At 41.0% G+C, this 16,371-nt stretch overlaps 1 protein-coding gene across 1 annotated transcript in view; it reads right to left on the bottom strand.

The window, feature by feature from the left end:
* EPB41L4A (erythrocyte membrane protein band 4.1 like 4A) overlaps positions 1-8,909 on the bottom strand; it is a gene marked incomplete at both ends in the record, with an annotated part of 130,350 nt that extends 121,441 nt beyond the window's left edge. The window contains one exon of the mRNA XM_080362823.1: positions 8,811-8,909. Coding sequence (XP_080218949.1) covers positions 8,811-8,909 — 99 coding nt within the window. The remainder of the gene's footprint in view (positions 1-8,810) is intronic.
* Between the last annotated feature and the right edge of the window lie 7,462 nt (positions 8,910-16,371).

Consider the following 16,371-nt stretch of genomic DNA (forward strand, 5'->3'; position numbering starts at 1 on the left):
CAGGTATTTAAGGAAGCTGAAAATATTTTTGGTGACACAACAAGTAACCTATTCTCAGACATAAATGAGAATTTACAGTGAAATATATATATGCGGAAAACAAGAGTGAAGTCCAGTGTTTTTTATCTGGATGATCTTTTTTCTGGCTCAGTCCTGCTAGATGCTCAATGGCCCTTAGTTCTGCAAAGTGTTAAAGCATGTGCTTACATACATTAACAGCCAGGCCAAAGTTTACCACTTATTACATAGAGAAACTGCCATTTTCTGCCTTCCAAATACTTTTCATTCAATTGAGAAATAAAAGACCCTCCTTTTCCATTACTAAAAGGCATTTTGTCTCACACAGCCGAGCATGTATCCCTCAGTGCATTCAGTTCTCATTTTCCTGAGAATACAGGAAAGACAGTAATGTGCTAAGCCACTTACTATCAAACTGGCTCACTCAATCACAAAGAGATTTTACCAACATACCCAAAACTTCAAGAACTACAGGAAGACAGATTGTCTGCTTGTGTGGCTTATAGAGAGCTGTTTGTAACCCTGCAAATTTTAAAAGGTAAACACTGACAAATACTTAAGTACATGAAACAAACAAAATATAGCCCACTTTTTCTTCCACATCAGTAACTATCCATGACTATAATTACTTCATTATACATTTTAAATGTAGTCAGAAGGAGCAGCTGGACTTCGCAGAAGGTAAAGGATTCCTCTTATTAAACTTAACTAATAAAAATACCTGATAGGAAGGAGGGTTTGCCACTGGTATGCACTTCTTTCACACCAAGACAGAATAAAAAAATTCACCAGGGGCAATGAAAAAGAAGGGCATGTTTAAAAGGAATCCTTACATACCTCTGAGACTTCTAACAACCAAGCTTTAACATAACACCCCTGGTACTATAGGTTAATGATGTATTCAACTCACTGGTTTTCCATGAAGAAGGATCAAAAAATCCCTAACATAGGTATATTAAATTTTAGTTGTTATTTTCCATAATGATGATTTGTACTATCAATTCAAAGAAACTACTTAGGTGTCTTTTTTCCAGCTGTGGAAAGGTAGTATTCGAATTACATTACACAAAAGGTCTCTTCCCTTGTCATCGCAGCATTTATTTTTCTCTCTCACTCATATTCCAAACCGTTTTTCTCTCTCTCAATTTCTAACCTCCCCAATACTACTGTTTTTCTTTTCCTTTCCTCAAATAAAGAATGCAAATCCACTGGTTGTGTGATTACTGCTGCCTGTGTCCCTTTTTACATTTTCTTACAGGTAAGCACCTACCTTCCAAAGACTCACTAAGCACATTCTACTTCTAATCAGTGGAACAACAGGCAAAACAAGGTATGGTATGTTTATTGAAATTTTAGCTTTAAAAAAATCAATATTTATGTTCACAAACAAAGCGATACATCCTTCTATCAGAGAAAAGCACATTTCCCACTTGGCAAAACAGGCAGGTTCCCCTCTTAATGCTGCAGCAAAAGCAAGGGAGCAGAGCTCTCATTTTCCAATGTTTCTATTGATTTTCCACTTCTAAATAATAGCATGGGTTGACCTCAAGCATGTCCCTTTGACCTTACTGCCTACAGTGTTCAACCATCCCCAACACAGGACACAAAGGAAGAAGAGGGAACAAAAGCACAATCAATACTGAAATGACAATCTTCATTTTAAACTATGAAATTAAATTGGTATGCAGCAAATACAAGATCTGATCAAAAAAGCAGTATCTAAAATGTGTACTAAAAATGCAGTCTTCAAATTTCTACCCATATATTGAAATATGATTATTTACCTGCAAAGATCTCTCTTTTGAATAAAATGCATCTAATATAGCTGCTCTATCATCAGGAAAACAAAATCCTCTTGAGGAAAATAAGAGTTTAAGTGAAAGAAGCACTGACAAGAATTAATAAAGGAGAATACTTCAATAATCTCTCATGTTTCTATCAGGAATACACATACTAGTAATGCAACATGACCAATAGGTAACTTCTTGTTTTCTAATACATGTCCAATACTAACTTGGCAACAGATATTTTACAGTGTGGAGTGACATAAAACTATAGTTTGTTAATGAAATTATCCTTCTGAAGCACCTTTCAAATTATCCAGTCTCTTCAATAGTTCCCCTCATATCACGTGGTAATTTTTAGCAGTTTTCTTTACTAAGGGAAAGGTTGCAATTCTGCAGTTGAATTTTAGTTCAGAATCTTAATAAACTAAAATTAATAAAATATCAACAGATGGTACTTTATTAAATAATCTAATATTAAAAATGCTCAATCCAAGTTACAGAAATCCAAAAGCGTTTTAAAAAAAGGCCACCTCACATGGATTTACATTTGTCCTGGTTATATTAAGAAATTATTGTTCATTGAAACCATCCAAACAGATGCCTCTGACAATATTATTCCTCAAACCTCAGGCTGACTAAGAGGTAACTTCATCTAAAAGTTAATGGATTTCCTCCTTGCTGTCATGCTGGTTTCATTAATTTAGTTAAATGCACCTAGGGAAAATGTATCTAAGTGTTCACTTATTTTATGGTTATTATCTGGAGTATTCAAAATTGCTGGTCTCATCTGTAAAGATATTGGTGAAATTAGTAATCTGTTTCAAATATGTGACAGTAATTTCGAGAAGTAGTTAATAGCAAGGTTCATGAGCCCTTTTGTTCCTTTCATTCTTTTTTAACTAGAACTGTGCACTGTTTTGCTCCATTTTTAGAGGACTGAAATAGTTCATAATTCCACGGGTACCATCTTGTACTCAGTGTGCAATAAGATGACTATTTTATACTCCTAATAGAAATTTAAGAAGGAATAGTGTCTTTCTAATATGGAAATGGACGGGAGTATCATTAAATTACATTTTTGTTAAATTTGTTTTTGTTGCTTTTGTTACAAATAATCCTTAAATGTACTGTATCTACTACATTAAAGAAGAAAACATATTTATTTACACTTGGAGCTTGACAGTATTATCTATTTAGTTTCTCTGCTACTTTACAAAATATGCATACATAGAAAACTGTAGCTTTATAAAGAAAAGAAATTACAAGGTTGTCAACAAGACTTATAATAGTATCATTTTTTTTCTAAATACCATTTTCACTGTTTTAAAATAAAAAAGCTGGATTTCAAGATTGTGTACTTTTAACCAATCAACTTTTTACTAACTATTATTTTCAAAACAATATTCTTAGTATCTAGAGGAATCTGACTTGAGAATATCTATTAATCAATATCAAACAGGGCAAATGAAAAAATACAATTTAATATGCTTGAGCTTTGATATTACAGTTTGGTAATTACTGTAGGTAGCAAGCAAATTACCATAGGTGGAAAGCAATTGCAATCTACCATTAAAAAGATTTTTAGGATTTCTGAAACAGAGTACCTGCATAAGGAAGAAAATTTATCACAGAAAGATGCGGTTTTTTAAAAAAAAGTAGATGAATGAAACAGCAGAAATCACTGTCTCAAAGAATATATTTTATATTCACACAGCAAATGACTACCACTTTGACTTTTAATTCCAACTCTAAATCAGAATAATTAGCATAATGTAAGATCTTTCTGTTCATAGGGCTCTATTGCCTGCTGACATGCATTCATCAAGCATCTTCACGAGGGAAAAAAACAGGAGCCATATTGTCATTTGGAGTCCCTAGTGCTAAACCAGCTTGATCTGCAAGTGCACCCCACACTTTCTCTATATACTAATTTTCTAAAGCATGACATTTGGAATATTTTTAATGACTCAGATTAAAAACAAACAAACACACAGCAAAAAAAAAAAAAAAAAGACCACACAAAAAAACCCCACAACACACACGCTCCACACCCTCATCTAAAAAAAAGGAGAAAAAAAAAAAAAACAAAACTCAGCTGGGGAGTGAAAAAAGAAGAAAGCCAGAATAATCCCCAGATAACTTTCTAAAGATTTTATGTTTCCCAATTTCTGCATATCATACTACATCATATTGCCAATTATTCCCTAAGTAGCTTAATAACATGTATCCTATTTTGATGAACCTACTCACGTTTTTTACATACCAAGTAATTTAACTCAATTCCTAACCTCAGTTGCCCACTATTTCAGGTATTTTTGTGTGAACAGTTTTTGGTTATTTTTTAAAGCATGATGACATTTTGAAGGTGGTTTTTAGACTGATTGACCTCATTTTGTTAAAATCTCAGTAAATCATCATGAAGAAAAATCTGTATGCTTATTTCACAGATAAAAACCACACACTTTATTTGAAGACCGAGTACCTTATACAGAGATTCAATCTGTAAATGTAGCTTATACATCATGAAATGCATCTCTGTATGGAGGGCCACATATGGAGGGCCAGACAGCCTGGTACATCACAGAAGTACCAATTAACACCTTAACGTACCAAGTAAGTGGTATGGTGGCCAGAATATCACTGTGAGATGGCACTTCCAAATTAAATAATGTTACATAACATATACTGCACACAGAGTCTTACAGTAAGAATTAGTGCATCTATCGTATTCATCACTTGTCTTACGATGAAACTTTGCTGTTGGCCCATCATATATGTCAAATTAAATGGGATTTAGCAAAAAAATAGTGCTCGGAGAGCAATTTCAAGAAACACTGAAAAAGTGCAGTGATGAGATGGCTTAAGACCAGAGAACTTCTTCACTGGACAAGTAGCTAATATTTTTTTAATAACTTCATTCCAAATGAAGATAAAAAAACATAGGGGGGCTTCATAATATTTTTAACTTCTTCAGGGAGAATAAAACAAACATTCACCTTAAATAATGTTTTCAAGAAAAATAAGTAAAAGAGCTGTTAAATTCCTGTTACGTACACATTACAGCTTGACCATTCTTTCTGAAACAGCTAGTCACAAATAGGCTTTGTAGCAGTATTTCCTAATGGCCCACAGAGGATTCCTTGACCCCCAGCAACAAGTTCATGCAACAAGGCACAACAATCCTCTTCTGCGAGGGCAATTACTCCAATTCTTAATACACAACCCACCAGTCAGGTATCATGTCTTGTGACATCAATGAATAAGCTACATTTTCTTAGAAGGTAGCACTGTACCACAAAAATGCCTAAAATATTCTTTAATCTATGTGAAGATTAGTCAAAGTAACAGTCCTGGAAAAGTGATTATTTTTCAGTTAACAACTGATCTTTACCATATTTGTAGCAAAAGTCTGTTAAAATCCCACATCTTAATTGGCATCTTGAACATCATTTTTAGAGGAAAAGTTGCCCCAGTCTGAGACCATATACTTTGATTAGACAAGCTGTACCAGAACCTGCTGAGCAGCATCTTTTAATCCAAATTACTTGAGCTAGCAACTGCCATTACTTTATTATCACAAAACATGTAGTATCCAAAATATCTCTTACTGTTAATGTACTAGGTGGAAACATAAGAATTGAAATTATGAGATATTTGATGCCCTTTCCTGATTATCTAGTTATTATTAGCTTGCTGTAAACCTGAATGCTGGAGAGCCAGCTTCCACATTTTCACACAGCAGTGCTCTGACCTTAAACCACAAAGAACAGCAGGACCGCACGGGCAACAGTGACAAAACAGAAACAAGCTATGAGAAACAAAAGTCCATTTGAGCAACTACAAGGAAGAGATAATCACAAACCCCTCTAGAAAGCATGGGCCACAGCAGGCTGGTCAGCTGCTACCAGTGCAGAGGACTAGGAACTTTATTCCTGGCTATGATGTTGACCTGTTGCACAACTTTGGAAAAGTCACTTGACCTCTTTGCACCTCAGCTTCCCCACTTGGAACCAGAAAAAAACCCAATCCTTTCCCTAACAAGATCTTTGAAATCCGCACAAAAGAGACAAGTATCTGTAAATTGCACTCAACGTCTTAGTCTTGTGCCAATTCTGCTATTTTTTTTCATCTGAAGTACAACTTAAAGCCCACTGCAGTACCAAGAATGTGTTAATAAAAATGGTAATTCAAAATGTCATGTTTTGCTGCATATAGCGGCTGTCAAGTACAGCAAGCCAGAAATAACTACAATGCAAAATAAGCAATGCATCTTCAAAACCCTAAATCAGTTCAGAAACAAGTATCTGCTTCATGCCTTCATTTCAGATTCACTGAAGAAATGAAGTTGCCTGAGACTCCTACAGCCACAGATCTGTCTTCCACCCTTCAAAGCAAATAAGACTAAATTCACTAATATCAAGTAACTACATAGGCAGTAAATAGCTATAAGTTGTGGTTTTTATCTCTAGCAGACATGCATCTGCTTGGGGAAAAACAAGGGAACAATGTTGCTTCTATAACCACTTAGAATCTCTGTGCTTGTTACAGTTCAAGATTTGTGCAACTACCAAAAACATAAGTTTCCTGTATAGATGTGAATCCAGTTAAAAACGTGAAGACAAAAGAAAGGTCAGTTCCAGGATCTGAAGTTCTAAGAAAATCTTTGTTTTCAAATAAAATACATAATATTTATAATCTATACCTTGGTGTCAAAGCTGAAATTTTATAAAAGCAAATACAAGACTGCATTTTCAGATGTGAACATGTTAGCAATAGAATTAAAACAAAACATTCCTATTTCAAGGTTAAAGTGCCAAATGACAGAACACAACACATTTTAAGTCATGTTTTAATAAGAAGTAATCATATAACTTCAGTTATTCGGTAAGAATAAAAACAAATGCTCCCTGAGCGCTTTAAAATGGCATAAGCCAGAACTCAGTTGAAAGAGCCAGTTCTACCCCCTTCCAGCTGTGAAAAAGATCAGGGCACTGATCCAGATTAAGATTTACCCAGTAAAAGGAAAACCAGTGGTTACCCTTCAGCTGGACATGCGCTGCTCTTCACACACAGCTGCACAAACACTTGTGCAAGTATAAAGACAAATGAGGATACAATGGTGGAAGTCACTGACTAGGGGAGAACTATGCAGTTCTCTGTAGGTTTTCAAAGGCTCATGGAGTTACATCACTGGGGTGTGATTTCTTATTATATAAATTTAATCTTAAAAAAACACCACCACCACCACCAACAACAACAACAGGCTGCTACAAAAAGGGAGTTTCTCCTTTCCCTCAAGTTTCCTGCCATGCAGTGTTAGTGTCTACCTCAAAATGTTCACAAACTACTACTTCTCTGTCAGATTCGCACACTGCTCCAACTGAGTCTATGACTGCTCCTTGGTTAGATTCAAGGCAGAGAAGGGGCAGGTGGAAGGGGTGAAATCTTTAGCATCCTACCACATTCAGATCACACTAAAAATGGCAGGAAACCACACCCTTGTCTTAAACTAGGTGGTTCTCAACAGGGCAAGTCATGCGTTCTTAAAAAAGAAGTTACATGTTCAGAGCCTTTCTTTCCCATGGAACACTAATTTTTATTACACACTGCACAAACACATCACCTTTCAAGGTCTGGATTCACAAAGCTGACTTTGCAGATTATTCTTTTAATATACTTCTGCGACTGCACATTTAGAGGAAACTAAAGCATATATGCGTGCAAAACATACATACCCACATCTGCAGACACAAAGTTAAGTTTTTCATAAGTATCTAAACTCAGACTTCATGATTCTACTTAGCTACCGAATTCCAGTGTCACAGTGATTTCCTTACTTTTTGGTGCTAAGCATGGATTTATGAGCCTATCTGCTGGCAGTTGATTCAGCAAAGCTTGACAATTCTCAATACATGTAGAGCTGGTAATGCCACAGATTATAGTTTAAATTATATTGTCAAATTTAGACTTCCTCACCCCCTGCTTTGAGTTTTTATTTCCACAGTTGCTTCACAAAACTTTAATCATTCAAGCTGAAACATACAGGCATACCGGTTTTTTGGTTTGTGGGTTTTTTTTTTCTTTTTAATGTCTTAGGTACAATATATCAGCCCTTTCCAACAATAAATTTTAGAAGAACTGATGTCTTTCTTTTTATCTCTTTTTTTTTTTTTTCCCTGATTGAACACTGAAACCATGCTCTGATGTTGCAAATAAATTCACGTCCCTGGCTTTTTGGACAAGGGCTTTAAGTGTCTGAGACATGCCACTTGCTGTCATCAGGGTTAACCAAACAGGACCAAGTTAAGGGCCTTTAGAAAAATCTCAGTTTTCACATGCTCTGTCAGGGCTCATTAGCGTTTCATCCGCGCCGAGCGGGCAGCAGCAGCACAAGAGCTTTTCCCACCGATCAGGCTGCCGGCCGCAAGGCTGGAGGGGAGGCTGGATCTTCACCCCTCCGCTCGGGAGCGGCAGCCTCGCCACCCTCGGGGGCCGGGGGCGACGCCCGGCTCTGTCCCGGTGTCGGTGCCCTTTCCCCCGGAGAAGCGAGCAACCCCAGGGAGGGCACGGCGGGGAGCGGCGGCCAGAGGGAGAGGGCAATGACTCAACACGAACGCGCAACAGCCCGTGTACACAGTCGCCTTTTACTTTTTTTTTTTTCTGGTATAATGTACAGAAAAGCACTTGTACCAAGCGTCCCGTGCTGCGGCGTGGTGGGCACCTGCTCATTTTATTGAGTATCTTAAAGCCTCCAAAGTCACGTCTAGCCCACCGGTAAGCGTCTTCGCGATTCATCTGTCCCTTGCGCGACCGCAACTAAAGTTAAGGAATCATTTTTTCACCTCCTGTGGGATCCCGAAAACCCTTTTTCTCTACCGCCGCTCCCTTCCCGGCTACTGAAATGCGGTAGGGAGGCAGCCGCCGCCGAGCAACCGCACCGCACAGCAAGGGGCCGGGCCCCCGGGGGCTCTCCCGCAGCGCATCCCAGAGCCCCACCACCTTTACCTTGATGCCCTGCTGTTGGGTGGTCAGGGTGAGCTTGGACTCGTCCAGGAGCAAAACTTCGCAGTAAAATTCCTCCGGGACCGCGCAGAAACAGCCCATACCTGCTGCGATAGCCGGGGACGGGGCGAGGAGGCGGGAAGAGCCTCGAGCGGCGGCGGAGAGGGGCTGAGGCGCAGCCGGGTCTGGGCCGCGCCCGGCTCCGCACCCGGTTCCGCGCCCCGCCGCAGCGTTGCAAAGCGGCGTGTGCTAGGGCGCAGCACTCAGCCCCACGGTGCGGCCCTCCGCCGCCATCCCGCGGAAGAGCCTGGACGGAAGGTGCCGGCCGCTCCCTGTGGGAAAGGGGGAGGAAAAAGACCGGCGGCTTTTTAGGAAGGAGCTCAGGGCGCAGCCCTCGCCCGCGGCGGTCTGTCACAGAGCTCCCCGCTGCTGCCGCCTCGGGGTGGTACCGAGCCTCTCACCCGCCCCCGTCCCGTCCCCCGCCCCGTCCGCGCACGTTTCCGCGCCTCCCCTTTGTGTGGAGGAGCGGGCGCCGGGGAGCTTTCTCCGCCGCCGCTGCCGGAGAGGGATTCCCCGCCCAGTGACCGCGTTACCCCTGGCCGCGGACCCTGCTAGCGGAGTGGGGCGGCGGCAGTGCCCGGCGGACGCGGGGCTGGCGTCCCCCGGCTGCCCTCGGCCATGTAGAGAGGGCGCCGGCAGCCTCTCGCCTCCTCCCCCGGCGGGGGCGGAGGGATGGCGGGAGAACCGCGGGGCGCTGGGAGCGACCCAGCCGCCGGGCAGCCGCCGGCCGCCTCCTGCCGGCCGCCGCACTGGGCTCCCCCCGGGCGGGCGGCGGCGGAGGGGGGCGGCTTTGAGACGGATGCCGGCAGACAGCACCTGCCCGGCGAGGAGCCTCCGCCGCCTATGGGCTGACTGCTCCGCGCCCGCCCGACAGCTACACCGTTCGCGACGCAGAACGCGGACCGGCCCGCGGCACCGTGCCGCATCTCACGATACCCCACCGGCATCCCAGGTCGGGAGTCGGATCCTCGCTGCCCTTTCCCGGGACTCAGCCGTGCCGGTTGCCGGCAGTGGGGCGGGGCGGTGGTCCCGGTCCTGGCCCTGGTGCAGTCCGCCCTCCTCGGGCTTCCTCCGCCGGCCCCTGCCCCCGCTGCCCTTCCCGGCAGCCACACTGACCCCTGCGGGGCCGCGCTGTCCCGTGGCGGCGGGGTGGTCTGGGTGGTGCCCCGCCGGGCTCGGCGGTGCTGCCCGAAGGGTGTCCGGTGAGGGAGCGAGTTTTGTCCCGGTGCTTCCCGGCAACGGCTTCGGGAGACACCGATGGAGGGGCTGATTTTAAAAGCAGCCGTGACCCGAAATGTTTCCTCCAATATGCTGTTAAATACTGAACTTGCTACAGATATATTTAATTTAGAAACCAACAGCCCTGTGTTATTAAAAAAAAATATATATAGAACACAGAAGAACTTGCAACCACCTTTGCAGTTGCTGTCTGTAGTTTCTGGAGCACACACCAGTCCACCTTTGTAATTCGTTGCTGTACGCATCTATATTCTACGATTTTTCCCCCTCAGGCAGAAAGCTGAGTCCTGATCCCACAGATGCCTGTGCATTTGCTTAAGTTTTCATGCATGTGTTGCCTTATTGAAGATCATATAAAGTTAAGAATATGCATATATATTTTTCTTAAGATAGTTAACATGCTCACATTGCAGAAGAGAAAGGCATAAGGAGATTTCTCACTTGACAAACCCTACTAGGTATGTAGGTAAGTGGCACAGAAAATGTTAGCTCTGCTTTTAAACCTTTGTTCTAAATAACACTCTGCTACTCTCAGGAAATATCACTTCCATTTTCTTGTTTGGTGCAGGTAGTGTTCAAACTCAGGCAGTGGGGCACTGGGATCTCTACATCCATCCTGTAGATGGAAAAAACAGTGTTCTATGAGCACTGTGAAGATCGGGACCAAAAAAAAAAAAAATGTTCATAAAATGCAGCCTTTTGAGCAACTTATGGAATATAAAGCCTTGCAAAAGCTTAAAAATTCAGGTTGCTAACATTTTTTGCTGGGCAATATATACCTGATGAGAATGTCATCCAATCAGCGTAAGAAATTTAGATAAATTTATTCCTAGTTTTCTAAACACATTTTTCAAACACAGTTCTTGAATCCTTCTGACACTGGACAGTTTTCTAGAGAACAGATGGTTCCTTTTCCCCTCTCTTTAGTCTATTTAGATCCATATGTCATGCACATCATGACATAAATTACCCCCTAAATCAGTTAAAGTCATTATATATGTATAAATCACTGATTAATCAAGTGAGAGGGAGGGCTCAGTGAACTCAAAACCTGTTTTAAAACATTTAAGTGTAATTTTAAAATGGCATCACAATCCCACAGCTGACCAGTTTAAATCAAGACTAGTCTTGGTTATAAGTAGTTCAAGTGGATTGTTTATTGTCTACTGTTTTTGAAGATCCGTGTCACACTACTGCACATAAGCTGGTTGGTCCACAGAGAATATATAAATTATACACTCATGTTCAGCTTATGCTAGAGTTTGGAGCACAGAGCCATTGACATATGAACTTGTCTCCTAAACAGCTACTGCAATAGCTAGCTGCTGATTCAGCAGCAATACCAGAACCTGCTTTTTCAGGTAAAAACCTGAGAGAGGGTCCTGGATTGAAGATGTGAGAAAATTAGCCAGGAGAGCAGAGGAAGTGTGGATGAGATATACGCTAGGAACCAATATGAGCCCCGAGGAGCTCAGGAATGCAAAACAACTATTACTTATAGGGGCAAACATATAGGGGCCAATCTTTGCTTGGAGTTCTTTGCCACATAAGACCAGCCCTGCCTCAGTATTTCAAGTATCAGGCCAGCTCACAACTTGTGAGAAACACAGGATAGTGATCTGTTTTCCAAATCCATTAGGAAACTGAGTTTCTTTTTATTCTTTCTGCAAGAAAAAACAGAGGTCACGCACTGCAAGGGAAAACTTGCTGACATAAGCACTCATCACACAAACACTTATGGACATGTTCAACTCAGGCATGTTAGTACAGGACCAGAGCATAAAGGCATTTTTGTCCATTGTCTGTTTGATGAGGTATCCAGTGCAACGTACTGCAGACACTGTGATCCAGTACACTGTCATTAAAATGAACAGTTTAGATGTCATGAAGTATTTTCAATGAGGTCATATAAACAAGACACTGAACACCACAAAGTGATTGTCTATCTGTATTCTAACATACCAGCAATGAGACTAACTGCCCAAAGGAAAGAAATTAGCGTATCTCATTTCTCACTAATTTTTACACATTTGCTCCCAGTAGTTCAAAATGTTAGTAAGAGGTATGATGACCTGTTTTAGCCATTTTCACTATCACGTACCTATCACTGTTATTTACAAATCTGCAGAAATGCTATTTCTATATCTTGTCCATGTCGGCTTCCACAGGACAAGTGTGTCAGGGTTTAACCCAAGCTAGCAATACAACCACGATAGCCACTCACTCACTCACCCACTCACCCACTCACTCACTCACACCCTCCCCCACCTCCCCACCCCCAGCAGGGGAGAAACAGGAAGGTAGAAACTTGGACTGAGATAAACACAGTTTAATGAAATAAAAAAATACTAATATACTACTAGTAAATATATATATAAAATAGAAATAAAAAATAGTCAAGGCAGTTCCCCACAAACTCCATTCACAACCGAGCAGCCAGTCCTAGCAAGCCACACCTGGTCCTAAAGCAAATCCCAGAAAGAGAAAAGAGAGAAAAAAGGCAGAAAAGCCCAGAGTCCTCTGCAGGATGGCGAAAGGTTGGACTAAACATCCCAACCAAAATCCCCCAGCTTGATAGCAAGAGCAAGGAAGAGAAAGCACCTGAGAAGCCAGAGAGATAGCAGAAGAGCCAACTGGAAGGTCTCACTTATATATCTGAAGCATGACACCAATGGGATGGAATACTCTTACTGATCAGTCTGGATGTCAGTCAAGCTCTGCCCCATCCATGCCCCCCCTTCCTCAGTGCCTCTCACCTGTGGTCAGAGCGCTCAGAATGTCCTTGGCTCTCAGACCAGAGCAATTAAAAACATTAGATCTGAGCTGGGGTGTTATCTCTTGTTCTCAAACTGAGTCCAAATAATGAGCGTGCTAGCTATGAATAAGAAAGGTTTATAACTACATGAAGGAAATGAACCTATTTTCAGTCAAACCAGCACAAAGGGAAAAGTTAAAGCAAGCCACAGAGCAACTTCTTCCTCTTCCTTCTCATGTAAAGACAAGCCTCCTGGACTCAGCTCCCTGCTTACACAGTGATCAAAGAAAAACACTGTGGTCGAATGCAAGAAGTTCGAAACAAAAAGAGAGAGTAACACCACATACTCACTCAACTGAATGTACAACCCTGAATGCATCTTCCATTAAAGAAAAAAATCCTGCCAAGAGTTCTGTCCAATAGTTACTGTCCAGTAGGTTCTGGGGTGTTTATGGGCAAAAGAAAGTACAACTCCTGCAGCAGCACTGTGCTGTTCTGGTTCAACACATGCCCACCTGCCCATATGTCACTGTCCCCAGGTGTCTGCCATTGTTCCAAAGAGGTTCTCCAGATGTTCAACATGCTATTGAGAGCTATGCTTGCTTGTATCTCTTCCTCCCAAAAAGAGGACCCAAGCAGATATTGGAACAAGTGTCATTTCCACATAACATTTTACAGCATTCAGCAGCTGAAGTGTTACAAATGTGCATGAGTTCACATTTCCCACCTCACTAATGAAGTTCTTACTTAAAATACACTCATGGATGCTGTTATCTAATGATTTCTCTGGACTCTGTGTTACTACTGCACACCACACACATATGCATCCACTGCACAGTAACAATCCATGGTCAAAAACATTGTAGAAAAATTATTCCTGTACTTATCAGCTTTGTATTTCTTCCAGAAATTTAGTAACTTTACATTATACTGTACAGAATACACTTAGAGAGCCCTTAAAGTAAGATATACCAGTCAAAACCACTTAAATGTGAGAAATGGTAAATTAAGGCCAATATTCAGATTTATAACACAGTCACAACAGAAGGGGATAAAAAGGCACCAAAGTATAGTTGAATAGCTGATTAAATTTACTAGTACTTCTATTGCAATAAACACCTTGAGAACCTCTGACTCAACATGATACTGAGTAAAAATCCATTGTTCCTTTTGTTCGCTTGTTTAACAATGCCCTAGAAGATTGCAGAACTGCAAAGACACAATAATTAAGGAAATCATAAACATCTCTCACTTTCTGATTTTTTAATAAAGAAAATATGACATTAAATGTTCTTTCTCCACACAAAAATATAAAATAAAGCTTTCAGAATATTTGTTGTAAACTATAGAGCTAAAAATAGAAGCTTCGATATCTGTATGCTTCTATCAAAGCATGAAATTTTTCTCTCTTTAGCTACTGTTTATTGAACCTAATTTTTTGTGTGATGTGGTTTTACAAAGTTTCTGGCAAGATTTGGACAAGTTACTCCTATGCAAAGAAGAACCAGATGATCCTGTTTTATTTTGCTTATGCTCAGCTTCCTCAGCAGAACTCAAATATGTTTTGATAGTAAACATAATTGGGTAGCAAGATGTAACAGTCTAACCTACCAAGAGAAAAAAAAAAAAATCTCTCCAGGACTTTAAATAGTGCTCTGACAATTTACATTGGTACCTTCTGGCCCCAGCTGGCAGAAAAATAGAGGCTGTGAAGATCTGTGGACATCTAGGAGGTGAGCTTCCTGTGGAGAAAAGCATCTTTTTCAAATAATACTACCTAATGGGTAAACTGTTTCCTACCTTAGTAAACCAGGACTGAGTAGACCTATGCGCAAGCACAGAAAATAGAAGAGTGTTATCTCCAAACTGCTGCACTCTTTCCTATCACATTGGATGAACTCCAGAAATATATCTTTGGGGTAAGACAATGAGTAACGATGTGCCAAAACCTTCATGTCCAGGAAGGTGGTGCTACATCTTTTCCAAGGCACTAGATATACTCTGATATTCCTGTAAAAGTCAGTTGTTCTGAATACATGTAGTGAAGCCTCTTTTATCCCAAAGCTAAGCTGGCCATGCTGACTGACAAATTACAAGGCACTCAGCTAATCAGTCAGCCCACTGTTGTTTGAGCCTCACACTGTTCAAACACAACAGAAGCGATGTCCGTAACCGTCACCTCTCCTTTTCTTCTCTCCCACTCTCTGCAAGCAAGATTGGAGGGTGTCATTGCCAAGAGATCCTCCGTTCAGTTTTCCGGAGGGTTATTAGACCTCTACATGCCACATATATAAGCCCAGGGACATGGCAGACCTAAACAAAGACTTACACAAGCCAAACACAGGCTGAGAGGATTCCTCCAGCCAGAATTTCAAGGCAGTTCAGGGAGGCAACCAGTCAAGAACCAGTTAAAGTGACATCGATGCCAATTAAGATGAGCATTTTAACAGGGAGTGTCTCCCACTCATAAAATACAGTGTTTATGTAGACAAACCATCAGTAAGAAGCTCTGATAGAGAAAACTACTGACTACTTTTATGAAGTTTATTAAACTAATCTCTGTGAACCTTAATTTTTAAAAAGTTAGATCCAAATTTTTTTACAGATGTTACATCGTTATTCTGCTTGCCTTCTGATGTCTGAATAATACAGTCACATTTGTGATTGAGATCTTCAATGCTAACCTAAAATATAGTTTCTAAATTAAAGCTGTCATCCTCGTATAGCTAACCTGACTCCTAATATTGTGAAATCTATGCTAAAATAATATCAGCTGTAGTATGCAGAAATATTTCAAGTTTTGGTTAATCTGAAAATTTAGAGATTTTCCTAATAGAGTTTGTACAAAGGGTTGCCCTTCTTGGAAAAGCTGTTCTCTTTAGCTGTAGCTTGAATGCAAAAAATGCAGTAACTATCTGGAGAACATCACCTATCATGAGCTATGATGAGATGGGATGTTGGCAGGATGCTGTAGGTAATTGGGAGAAATAAGTAATTTCCTTTGTGACTATGCTTATCTATGTTGATTTCACAAGGAAAAGGATTTCAGCAGCTACCTGCAACTGATCAAGCAAATAAACAGCTTGTCACATATCTTGTAGACCCAGATACTTAGTAAGTGAAAATACAGACTGAAGCCAGTCGCATGTGACCTGCTGTGACTTCCTTCCCAGTTTCTTTTCTGTAGTTGGAGGATGGGAAGGATTCTCTCAAGTTTCTACACCCGTCACTGAATCTAAGTGATGCTGAGCCTGCAGAGGGATTGCTGCAGGTCAAAGTCAGAGTGGACCACTAAACACCTAATTGATTTCCTGTTTTTCCCTTGAATATGGGGAACATTTTGTTCTGCATAGCCCAGAAACTCACACTGATAAAGCGTATTTTCTGGAATTACCAAGTTAGGCTGAATAACAGGAAGATCTGGAAAGTTTGCCCCTTTTCTGGGAGTTTGTTTGTAAGTGGTTACACTGGACTGACATGTTTGTGTGTGCATTATTTGATAGGCTTTGA

The sequence above is a fragment of the Nesoenas mayeri genome, assembly GCF_963082525.1.
Source record: "Nesoenas mayeri genome assembly, chromosome: Z".
NCBI lineage: Eukaryota > Metazoa > Chordata > Aves > Columbiformes > Columbidae > Nesoenas > Nesoenas mayeri.